This window comes from Spermophilus citellus (assembly GCF_964194105.1).
Source record: "Spermophilus citellus genome assembly, chromosome: 13".
NCBI lineage: Eukaryota > Metazoa > Chordata > Mammalia > Rodentia > Sciuridae > Spermophilus > Spermophilus citellus.
The window spans coordinates 71,871,327-71,884,559 of record NC_138193.1 but is presented as its reverse complement, the minus strand read 5'-3'; the positions used below and the strand labels follow the sequence as shown (position 1 = coordinate 71,884,559).

At 31.5% G+C, this 13,233-nt stretch overlaps 1 protein-coding gene across 4 annotated transcripts in view; it reads right to left on the bottom strand.

Moving 5' to 3' along the window:
• Positions 1 to 13,233, bottom strand: part of PSME4 (proteasome activator subunit 4) — a 96,625-nt gene that overhangs the window by 39,901 nt on the left and 43,491 nt on the right. For all 4 annotated transcript variants that reach the window (XM_081265414.1, XM_081265415.1, XM_081265416.1 and 1 more), the window contains 8 exons: positions 12,804 to 12,871; positions 11,840 to 12,055; positions 10,664 to 10,821; positions 9,500 to 9,595; positions 2,400 to 2,455; positions 976 to 1,032; positions 705 to 760; positions 517 to 615 (listed from right to left, as the gene is read on the bottom strand). In XM_081265414.1, coding sequence (XP_081121540.1) covers positions 517 to 615; positions 705 to 760; positions 976 to 1,032; positions 2,400 to 2,455; positions 9,500 to 9,595; positions 10,664 to 10,821; positions 11,840 to 12,055; positions 12,804 to 12,871 — 806 coding nt within the window. The remainder of the gene's footprint in view (positions 1 to 516; positions 616 to 704; positions 761 to 975; positions 1,033 to 2,399; positions 2,456 to 9,499; positions 9,596 to 10,663; positions 10,822 to 11,839; positions 12,056 to 12,803; positions 12,872 to 13,233) is intronic.

Below are 13,233 nucleotides of genomic sequence, written 5' to 3'. Positions count from 1 at the left end.
TGCTTGTCTACAACAGCTAGCACAATTAATATACAAGCTTTATAGATTCAACTTCAGTAAAAGTCTCCTATAGAAGAACATTGCTATGAACAGTTTTGCACCTAGGTTCTCTTTCTTCTGTGCTCCCAGAGAAGCTTACAATAACTTCTACTGGAGCTCAAATATAACACAAGATGTATCTTCCTCAGATTACACAAAGTTCATGCCTGTGGACAATTCCTCCTAGTTTTTTATTTCTTTACATTCTCACAAGACAGCCCAAATGCTGTTGTCCAAATTCCTATGGAGAGTTCACCATCATGGAAAATGACAGATGATTCTGAATCAGTAAAATACACTATTTTTTAGGATTCATGTGATCTGTACCATAATGTTTTTATCCTTTATGCAATATTTTAAATCTATTTTTACTTCTAGGGGAAACTTCTGTATGATAAATAAAAATACACAAATTAGGGCTGGTAAGCATCTCTTAAAAAAAAAAATTTACTCAGACTTTTAGGTGAAAATACTGACCCGATTTTCCATTGATTTCTTTACTAAGTTAAAACTTTTCCATCTAGAGTCAAATTCATGCTTGTGAGATCCTTGGAATTGTAAAAGGTCTCCAACAATCTGTGTCAAAAGAATTTCAAATTTTATTTACAAATCATGAAGGCAGGCATGATCATATTAATTATAGAACTAAAATATGGAAAACATACCTTTATGATTAGAAATAATGACTTGGTATCATCTTCTGAATTATCAAGTATGTGGTCTACAAAGGGAAAAGAAAAATATTTGGTTAAAATATTTTAAATTACTAGAAGAACCCCAATCCATTGATTCAGGAAGAAAACACTGCCCAATATGCTCACAGTTTAAAATAATATGTTAAACAAAAGCACATGCTATAGAATTAAATTCATAAACATCTATTAGTATGGATAAATGGAATATACACATATTATATATATACATATATATACTTACTAAGAAGTTTCCTTATGACCCTAGCAATTGCTTCTCGGTGGTTCTCTCTGGATAGATCTGTTTTTTAAAACAAGAGAAGGATCTTTAGAATGTTCCTCAGACTACTGAATTTCGTATCAACAGTTTGTGTTAAGGTATAAAGCTGGGCACGGTGGCCCACACCTATAATGCTAGCTTACTAGAGAGGCTGAGGCAGAAGGATCACCTTGTTTGAAAATAAAATAATACAAAAAGGCTGACAGATGTAGGTCAGTGGCAGAGCATTTATCTAACATGCTAGGACTTTGTTTGGTTTTAATCTCCAGTACTGGGGTGGCAGGGAGAGAAAGTAGAAAAAAAGAAGGTAGAAGCACAGAGAAAGGAAATGAATATAACACTCAGGCAAAATCCAAATGGTTGTGCTTTTTATCACAGTTGGATTAATGACTAATCATGACACTGAATAACTTTCAAAACCGCCATGTTTAAACCTGGGAGGCTCAGGCAAGAGGATAACAAGTTCAAGGTCAGCTTCTGAAAATCAGCAAGACTCTGTCTCAAAATAAAAATAAAACGGGTTGAGTGTATAGCTCAGTGGTGGAATGCCCCAGGTTTAATCCCCTGTACATTATAGAACATTCCACATATCATAATATGACTAGCTTATAAAACTTTGTTAGTGGGAAGGCGAAGAAAGCAAGATGGAAAAGGAGAGAAAAAACATCTCTCTGTGTATTTCCAATCAAGCAAATTTATTTTATCAACTAATGTATGTAAATGATTCTAGTAATAATCTACCTGTACAGAAGTGTGCTAAATTTCTGTTAATGTTGGATTCAGAATATTAACACATAAAATATTTAGTCTATTCTTTATTTCAGGGGAAAAATTAGGCACTGTGGCTTGAATCTAGAGTCTTGAACATACTAAGCAAACACTCTACCACAGAGTTACATCCCCAGCCCAGTTTCACATATGTATTAATAAAAAAATCTAACATTTGGAGGTGTAGCTTCTGGTAGAGTACTTGACTTAACATGCACAAGGCCCTGGGTTTGTTCCCCAGAATGACATACATGTAAAATAAAAATGTAATTTACTTTGACAGAAAGATACAAAGATTATTAGAAAATAAGGGTCATAACGTTATCATTTACATCAAGTGTATCAGTCTCAAGAAGAATTTTAAACATAAGTAAACCCTCTGATATAGGAAAACATACCTGTCTGCTCAGAAAGTATTCAAATTTTTGACACAATTTCTGTCTTTTACGAATTATTGTTTATATAATTTTCCATTTTCATCCAAAAATGATTACTGTGAAATTCATTCATTTTATGAATCAAAGTAAGTTTAAGAAAATCAAAATTACAAAACTATTCAATTTTAATCCTAATAGACAAAAATAGTTCTCACATTTTCACTCAGATTAGGGCTCACATACCATATTCAAGTCCAGTGTACAACTTCGTCTCCTCCAAGGACACCATACTTGGTACCCTGTATAGAAACAAGAGTGCTTCCATTTATTGATAATACCAATACAAGAGATGAAAGGGGAAAAGTCTCATCACTAAAATATTTAAATTAACAGAAAGATAATGATCTTTTAACACAAAGACTTCCAGTCTTTAATATTTCAACTCTTTAAACTTCCAAAGAGTAATGCTGTCTACTTCAGTAAGAACCATATTAAAGAAAATGTAAACTTAGTGTCTTCAGGGTAAAAAATTCATCTCCCAAAAGGAACAGAATATCATTAATTCAATATTCAAATGTAAAAGCTTAAATCTGATGATGATAAACATTTATACAAAGAAATTTTGGCTTCATTAATTATATAATAATGGTTAAAACTCAAAATTTTATTCCAGTATATACATATAGCAGAAAAAATTTATATACTTATTATCTCCCTTTTAAAACTAGCAAAAATGGATATGTCCTAATATCTACAGTGAAATGCTTTTTAAGAAACTGACATATAAAAATACTGCATTTCCTAAAGATCTCCCACAAAGAATGTTATCAAAACCAGATGCAGCTAGTCAAATCATTAAAAGGTTAAAAGTCACCTTTTGTGTATGTGAACAGAGAATAAGAATCTATGCATCTGAAATATATGTTTTCATCAATGAACAGTATACTTCAATTTTCAACATTTTATTTCAAAATAATGAGATTCAATCTAATAGCTGGGTTTAAACTAAGATGATGCTTTCTAAAAGGAGGAACATGGATATGAACACCAAAGAAGTATGAAGAGAGAGCAGGTCCAATACAAGGCTAATTAATAAATAGAAATTATAATATCATTATTCATCATCAATGAATTGTGCAGCTCTTAACATGAAAATACACCCAACATACCCCCGCCAAAGTATTAAAATTAAATGAGTTATGAGTTATCTCTATTTTAAAAACGTTATGATTACATAAATGACAGTTATTTAAATATGTTCCTCACATAATCTGGTGCCTAGAATAGCAGTAACACCTTCCCAGGTTTCAAAACCAAACTACAGAGTAAAAACAAAGAATGGCTTCTTTTTCTCTAATTCACTTCAAAGTTCACTAATACTTTATTATAAAATATGCTAATTTGCTTTTCTGAGACTTTTAAGTTCAAATTTACTAAACTTCTATTCTAAGAAGTTTCAATCTCTGGCAACTTGCAAAATTAAGCATCTTGTAAATATAATCCAAAAATATATCTAAAATCTATCTACTAAAAGGTAAAATCAGTTTCTTTTACAATGAACTTCAAGTCTACTGAAATTAGATTTCACTATCTAAGAGAAAAGATCTGTGCTCAGAGTAAATGCTCCTCTTTCCTGCTAGAGCACAAACTGTCATGGATGCCTCTTCACTGCTGCTACAAACCTAAATGATTTTCTAAAATAGAAATATAAGTCTATCTCACCCAGCATTATACCTAATACCATAGGTAACTGAATCAAGCATGAATTTTAATCAGTCCCATTATTCTTACAAATAGGAATAAAAAGCAATCCATAGTACATTAGTCTCCAAATTTTTTTCTATATCAAACAAGATTATCATTAATATTATCACTTGAAATGCATACAATAAAAACATGTGAAGTGCATTTCTGGCTCCAGTACTGTAATCACATTCAAAACAAGTTTCATCTAAGAGGCCTAATGCTAATTTCTTTAATCTATGTATCGCTTTGAATTAATTTCCAATCAGAAAATTTCAAGAAATTTTATCATTTATGCTATTTTCAAAAAATAGCACCTTGTACATGACTTTAAAATATTTACTTCCTCTGCTTTAAAAACCTGAAATTTATATAAATATAGATAATATGTTCAGATATATATTTCAATAATTCTGTCATCTACCACAAGTTCCTTTGATGCCAATTTATCTAAGATTCAGTTTTAATTTGATCTCCTTATCTACCCCAAATTAATTAAACACCAACTGCATTGGCATGTTTTATAGCAAACATTTGTTAGTAAGTATAAATAGATATTTACATTAAATATTTCTTCTGATCTTTAATCTAATAATTTTGTAGAAGAAATCTCTATTACCCAAGAAATATATGAAAAATTTGCATATATATTCTTCCCTCCCTCCCTCTTTCTCTTTCTTTGTGGCTGCCTTAGAAGTCTACATGCACCTAGAATGTACTCACTGATATTTAAAACTGTTTTAGGAATAAGGATCTAGTCTGTGGTATGGCCCTTGTCTATCATGTTTGAAGCCCTGGGTTTGATCTCCAACATCACAAATAAAATAAATAAAATAAAAATAAAACTACTCTTATCACTTATGTACATATTCTTAGCTGAACAGACTGCTGGAGAGCAGATCTATGTTCTGATTGAAAGGTATAGTAGCATCTATAATTTAAGTCAAATACCATCATCATACATCTTCAAACTACTATCATTTGACCCCTTAAACCAAACAAAATTCTAAAAAATAACTCCAAGGTAAAATACTATAAATAATACCATCTATACAATAATAATATTAAACCAGTTTCACAGCTCCTAGACAGTAGCAGACCACCCAATATATTATAACAATATGGATTAAAATGTTTGAATCACTTAAAAGACTTATGAATTTTCCACTATTGTGTTATTTGTATCACTAGATGGCAATCTTCTTTAGATTTGGTTAGAGTAGAATAATCACTGGTGAGAAAAAGAGCATGGTAAAAAAAGGATCAACTAATCACAAAAGCAAATTACACAATACAAATAAAAAACGCAAATGAATATTAAGTAAACTGGCGTGTTAACAGCTATATGCAATAATATAAAATTTTTCCTGTTTCTAAGTTTAAGAACATCTTACCCTTCCCCAAATATCCCTCCCCTTCCAAATGAAAACAAACAAAAGACAGAAAACCAATTCACTAACAGGATTTTCCCCCCTTTAAAGATACAAGTATCTCACAAGCCTCTGTTGGCCTATTTCTGTGTTCTGTTCCCAATTCAATCCTGAGCATCAATCACTGCCATAAACACAATTGGTTCTTACTCTACCATGTGAACAAAGGGTTGTTAAGGAATGAGAAACTTTTTATACTAGAAGATTTAAAATTACTCTCAAAATAGAAACTATTTCCACATCTGACACACAAAGCTTTTTAAAAAAATCAATGAAAACAGTCAGAAGGTGAAATAAGCAGAAAACAGGGTTACTCACCGTGGAGTAGTAACTGTTTCCTTTTCTGTGTGCAGCTTCCCCAGCAGAGCTGGGTAGTTTCCTGGAGGTGCCAAGAGAGGTTAGCTAGCCCTGCCCCTCATTGCAAAAGCAACACATCCTTTCACATATCAATGAATTGGTCTCACTCTTAGACCTAAGAATTTTATTTATTTATTTTTTTTTAGTGAAAAGTTAGTAAAACTGAGAGCCTAAGAATAATTTAACTAAGAATGATTTAATAGATCTATCAGAGAAAAGGGGGCACAAAGTAAAGATGTATTTTGAGATGAAAAATGGTAACTCCTCTACCTTGAGTAACCCTGTTTTTTTAAGATGTTAGTTCTGTGTATGCTGTGATAGCTGATTAGGCCTCAAGAGATTAAACAAGAGTGGACTGAAAAAGGAGAAAATGACAATTTCAGAATTAAAGGCAAGTGTCTAAAACTCCTGTATTACCCTGGAAAGACATGACCCAACTTCCACAACTACAAAAGTAGAACCATGAGTATAAATTATACCCCTAACAATTCTCTTAAAAAATTAACTGAAAGTTCCAAGAGCAAAATAGGGAGATTCCACTTTAAAATTAATTCAGCAACCTGCAGTATCTAACAAAACTGTTAAAAATTTAAATTAAGGTATACTAAACTAAAAAATTTTACCCTTGATTACTCTCAAGATCCTTGTTATACCCATACTTGACAACACTGTAAGTTTATAGTAAGAACAAGAATTTAGTAACTCTACACTGCTAAAGACCCAAAATTACAATGAGGACACCATTAGGTAGGTCATTCGCTTTTATACTCAGGATATAGCTTTTAATTTTTTGTCACTTTCCAATCACACAAGCACATAAAATAGGTTTTCAAATTTAGTAGTAATCTCCCTAACAAGGAGATTAAGACCACACCACATACTCATATATTAGGAACGAAAATTAGATTTACTTATAGGTTAACCCAAAAGTAAACTAAGCTTCTACTTTATCATTACTGTAATTTCCCAGAAGACAACAAGTATACTACAAATAGATACAGAAGGCAAACAATACTGACTAATCTGACTGACAGTAATTATAGAAGTTAGAATATTTTACCCAACTAAAACTTAAATGATAAATGTTTAAATAAAAAAAAAATACTTGAGTTGCTATGTACTTCTCAAAACTGATCTAATTTTTCAGAAGATGAATAGCATCTCATAATTCCACAATCAAGTTGTCATTAACGAGGTATTTTCTTAGGCATCTCAGGCATTACACTTTAGCATTTATAACAAATATGCATCCTCTGCTCTCCCATCTAGCACAACTGTCCTCTGCTCCTATGGAGTAAGTAATGTCCTCAGTCAAGTCTTCTCTTCTGTTTTAAACTGACCTGTGGAAAATCTATGAATTATACTACACATATTCTTTCTTCCCACCAAGCAGTGTAATTTTATATCATGGAACAATGAAGTGATCACTTATTTTATTAGATTTTTTTTTTCAAATAAAGCTAGACAGTAGATTTTTACCAAGTATTAAACTATAGTAGAATAAGCATTTTAGAAATTTTAAAGGCTATTTTTATGAAACTTCTTCCAAAAAAAAAAAAAGTTAAAATGTTATATATAGGACACAAACTATAAAATGGAAAGAATTCTGTTAAGACCTACTTAAAAGTTAAAGGAAGACTTTATAAACTCCCTCTTTTGGCAATTCAAATGAAAAGACAGGAAGGATTGTTTACTTTACATTCTACTTTACATAATTAGCCTACATAAAGTAACTACAAAAAAACCTTAACAATATATATTAGTTGATAACTTATAAATATTGAAGTTTAGAAAATATTTTATATTTTTTATTTTAAAATGCATTTAAATAATATTATTTATGTTACTGAATATTTAATATGATTTCATTATATTACAGAAGATTTTAAGAAACAAAAATTTTCCATTTAAATTTATCTTTCCTTTTCAATTTTTTTGAGAAAACTGTTTAAGATATAGTAACAATTTCATAGCTTATAATGAATAGTAATATGGACTATTTATTCTATGGTATTTAAAATTTTCAGGATATATTCTTTTCCTTATTGAAAATGGATTTCATTATATAAAAAATCTAATTGGCTTTATAATAATCAAATACATGAACTTCTGTAATAATGAACACTTACTTAAAAGGACACAGATTTTTCACTTCTGCTCACTATTATAGTGCACATGGCATAAATAGACCAATATCCTAATATAAACAACAAGGAAAATCTATAAATATCTTTAGCTGACCCTTTTGCAATTACATCCTGATGATCATTCAAAACTAAAAATTTTCTACCCCAGAAGATATGTGCTTTTCCTCTTACATATATTATTGGTTTAAATGACCATGATTCTCACTGTCAATAATTTCATATAGAACTCAATTCACTGATATACTAAATTTGTTACGTGCAAATTAACTTTTTATATGCCATAAAATGATTAAGTTATTTTTACACTAAGATCATCAAGGGGAGTGAAAAGGGAGGATGAAAGAAATGTCTATAGGCCTCTTATTTTTGAAATTTTTTAAAATCAATCTATTTTTAAAAATAAAGTTTTATATATAATATCAATTATAAATAATAAGTTATATATATAATTTCAATTATAAAACTCATAAAACCCAAAAGTTATTTTAAGAATCTGAAAAAATTCCTAGGCAAACTTAAATCAATTTTCCTTAACCTAAAATGACCCTACATCTTCTTAAACTTAATAAATAATCTAAAAAGTTTAATGGCTGTGCATACAAAGTTTTCAGAGTGTCATGAATGGGAATTATAGAAACTAGGAATGACCAGCAGTAGGGATTATGACTCTAAAAAATGTCTATACAAAATATGAAAAAGACAAGTAAACTATATTTTTAAACAGCTCCTTGAAGCTTTTTTAAGATTTTTGTTGCAAAATCAGCAAATACTTCTCCCTTTTGTGTATTCTGAAGAGTTATTTACTCATTTTAATGTGATTTTCAACCTTGCTCAGTAATAAGATGTTGAAAAATGATCTTTAGATTACTGAAACTAGTAATTATCTACTTCTAAAACTTAAGCTATCACATCCTGATTTCATTCTAACTCAGTTTTTTCAGCTTAAATGGTAGCATGAAGAATTAATTGAGAAATTCATAATAGTAGAATGCTGAAAAGCAATTAAAATCAGAGTTCAAATTCATAATACTGAAGAAATTTTTATTAAAAACATTCCATATATTTTTGTGCTATAAAATTCTAAAGCAATGTTGACTACAGGCAAAAGAAAGAAGCATCCTTCCTCCCCCACTTTAGAGAAAGAGTATTTACTTAGTAACTCAGTAAACTAACAGATGAACCGAGTACATCCACTCTTTCTTTCTTTCTCTTTTTCTTTTTCTTTTTTTTTTTTTTTTTTTTTTGCCAGTACGAGGGATAGAACCCAGGGATACTTTAGGCCTGAGCTTTAGTCCCAGCCCTTTTTATTTTTGAGACAAGGTCTCACTAAGCCCAGGCTGGCATCAAACTTGCAGTCCTCCTGCTTTAGCCTCCAAACTGTTGGGATTATATTCATGCGATGCCACACCCAGCTCACACTGATACTTTTTAACTCACTCACATCCAGTTGTTCTTTTGATATAATTATAAAAATCTAAATAAAGGCTTTAAAAGAGACCTAAATTATGACTTAGATATTGTTGACCTAACAATTACGAATAAAAAAGGTTAAAGTAATACAGGAACAACAGCAATAATACACCATCAGTAGGTCATTAAGTGACTCAAACTTAAAATGTATGCCAAATGGAAAAACAGTATTAAATAAATAGTTATTTTTACTTACAAATTAGTAACTGGATCTCCTTTCAGTGGAGGTAGGAGGTTCCCTGAGCCAATTAAACAGTTGTGCACTATAGTCAGACTCTGTAGAATATCATCTCTAGATAAGAGGAAAAAATATTATCATGTTTTAGAAGATTCCAAAATTCTCATTAAATAAGACTTCTAGAGTCTTAAAACATACAAACTTTATCAAAAGGGGATATATAAAATTACATCTTCAGTTTACCAACTTAATTAAAGGTATACGATAATTAAAGCCGCAGATGTACATCAGTGGCAGAGCATTGCCTAGAGAGCACAAGGCCCTGGGTTTGATCCTCCAAAAAATTCTGTTTCAAATAATATTGGACAATTAAATATATATATATTGTTAATACTAGACCCACCTGCATTTAAACAGGCTCTAAATAATAACAAGTGAAACTGTCCTTTGTGTTGTGACTCTTAATTTTAATCACCTCTTTCAACCACTACCACTAATAATAGGGGTAAACAGCACTGCAGATCTTCCAGCTTAATCCTTATCACCCCCCACCCCATTCTGGGGACTGAGAATTGAACCCAGGGCCTTGAGGAGCTAAGTAACTCAGTTAGATCCTGTCTCCATTTAAATATAAAGAGGGCTGGGAATGTGGTTCAGAAGCAAAGCACCCCTGGATTCCATCTCAAGTACCCCCCAAGAAAAAACCTTTCAAAGATTCAGACTATTAAACTCTAATGGTCTCAAAGTAACTATTTCTTGTTAAACACCTATACAAGAAAAAAAAAAAAAATCACAGAAATATTTGTCTACATAACATTAACATCAACAATGTGAATTACTAAAAAGAAATAACAAAATCTAAACTCAGTCAAGGAAAAAGGGATTTTTCTTTCAAAGGTATATATCTACGCACTTTCAAAAGAAAGAAGTCAAATTGCTAAACAAAAACAGTTTCTACTACAAATTAGGATGAAAAAAACCTGAGTTTTCTTTTTAAAATGTTTAAATCTTGCTCAACTTTGTTGTACCACACTATTTCAAATGTTTTTTTAAGTACATTTATGGCAGTTTTCAAAACAGTGAATATAAATACATCAGATATGCCCACAGAAAAGAGAAAAGCATAAAGATTCTTTTAGATTGCAATTAAATGATACTGATTGATTATAAAAGAAAGCCAACCTAGACATTTCAAGTTCTCCATCCCCACAACGCTGAAGTTTGTCGAGCTCAGGCTGAAGAAAGGAGTCCAACAAATAGAAGGCAAAAGAAACTTCCTCTGAAGATGGAACATGCCACTGAATTCCTAGATTCCACAAGTCCCCAGGCTTACCCCAATCCTAGAAAAGAACATTTCTTAGTTACCTTGAGAAGCTGAAAATAAACATGTCTAAATATGATTTAAAGGGCTTCAAAGAAATAATCCAAACCTAACCAAATAATATGCAAAAAGAGTGGCATATCACCGTAAACATCGCAAACTTTGTATCACCCTTTCATTACCACTTGTAAAAAAAAAAAAAAAAGGATCACAGGGCTGGTGTGGTGGCACCCACCCACCTGTAATCCCAGTTATTCAGGAGGCTGAGGAAGAAAAATCACAAATTTGAGGCCAGCTTTGGCAACTTAGTAAGAGGCTGTCCCAAAAAAACTTTAAAAGGAGTGGGAGCTAAGGGTTGGCCATGATTTCACACATCTATAATCCTAGCTACTTGGGAGGCTGAGATAGGAGGACTATAAATCTCAGAAGAGCCCCATCTCAAAAAATGAAAGGGCTGGGGAGGTAGCTCAGTGGTAGAGTGCTCTTGAATTCAATCCCTACTATCCACGCTCACCTCACAAAATGAAAGATTTGGGAAAGCCTGAAGTAGAGTTCAGTGGTAGAGTGCTACCATGCTCAAGGTCCAAGTTCAATCCCCAGAGCGACAAAATAAATAAATACATAAATTAAGTATTTAAAAAGCTGTAAGCTCAGTGACAGAGCGCTTGCCTAGCATGCAACAGGCCCTAAGTTCAATACTCAGTACCATTTAAAAAGAAAATTCACCTTGAAGAGCCACTTAACATTATATTAAAAGAGTGACAGCAAGTTTATGTGCAGTTAGTTAGTGAAACAACAAAATTACACAGAATTACAGAATTATACATGGCAAACCAAGTTGTTTATGTATAAACAGAAAACTAGAGTTTTAGCTCTATTTGAAGTGAGACACAAGTTTAATACATTATAATAATAGTTTCAATAATTTATTTTTTAAAAAAATGATATATCTATATACAAGAAAAGAAACACATTTTGAATTGGTCAGGAAATGAAGCCAATTTATTCTTATATCCTAAATTATTTAAAATGCTTGCCTTGATAGGAAAGTATTCAGAAGGAGGTTTGTCAAAGCCACCTGGTACACTGCAGTATTCTGTAGGGTAGATAAGTGTAGTAGAACGAAGAAGATGATGCAAAAGGTTACAAGACAGAGTGTAACCCTGCTTACAGGTTAAATGTAGGGTTCTTTGGAGAATCTTTACAAGCTGCTCCCTATAAAGAAGCAACTTCTTCCCATCCACTCGGGTAATCTAAAAATAGGGGGGAAAAAAAGAGTTGAAGATATTTTAGTTAAAAGATCAACAACCAATAATTAATGCAAAGTTCAGTGCTTAGCCACTAAAGTAGCCTTAAAATAGTGCTTCTTAAAAATGAGTTTAATTTAGGATTGCCATTTTAACTGTATTCTAATAATTTAATTCTCTTTGGACATTAAAACACATTTTCTGAGCTTAGGCTTTCATGTGCCAAAATAATATTCCTTTCAAAAGGGTCTATCTCAGGCTGGGGATGTAGCTTAGAGGTAGAGTACTTGTTTGGAATATATAATGCCCTGGCTTTTATCCTTAGTACCACAACGAAGGGAAGGAGAGAAAGAAGAAAGGGGGGATGAAAAGAGAAAAATGAAAAGGGGAAATGGGAAAAGAAAAAAGAATGGGTATCTATCTTTTAAGAGACGAAACTTAAACTATTGAACTGTCTCATAATGGAAACTGAAATTTGACTGATGGCCAAATTTTATATCTGAATGATTCCAAAAAACTTTTCAATTAATGAGTTGTTCACACCAGAGTTAATCAATAAAAACTCAAATAGGTTTTTTATTAGTACTACTGCAATAGTAATAAAAAATGTACACTTCTTTGATAAAAGGAGAGTTCTGACTTTTTCAAGCTATATCAAAAAAACTTCAAACTTTTGGCTTTCCACATTTTAAAATCAATTTTTCAGAAAGGGCTTAAAAGCATGTTAATATGTTCTTCCAAAAACTTACAATACCTCTGATAAAAGTTGAAGATTCCATAGTAACTCCTTATCTAGCTCTTCTTCATTCAACACATCATCATCTAAAATAGCAAAATACTATCAGATGAAAAAAATATGCATATGACTAAATAATTTTAAAATATTTCAATTAGCCAGTGCAGTAGCACACACTTATAGTCCCAGTGACTTCAAAGGCTGATGAAGGAAGATCTCAAGTTTGAGGCCTGCCATAGCAACTCAGGAGGTGGAAAATAAACTTGAGAAAAATACACATACCAAACAAGAATTCTGCCTCTCTCTCTCTCTCAAAGAATAAGTGATATTTTAACAAAGTAATAAATATTAATTAAATAGAGTACAACTTCTAAGCTACCTGCCAACAAGGATGAGTCATTTTGGGGGAGGCAATTCCTTCCCCAAAATAAAGAAAGTAAAATGCTAC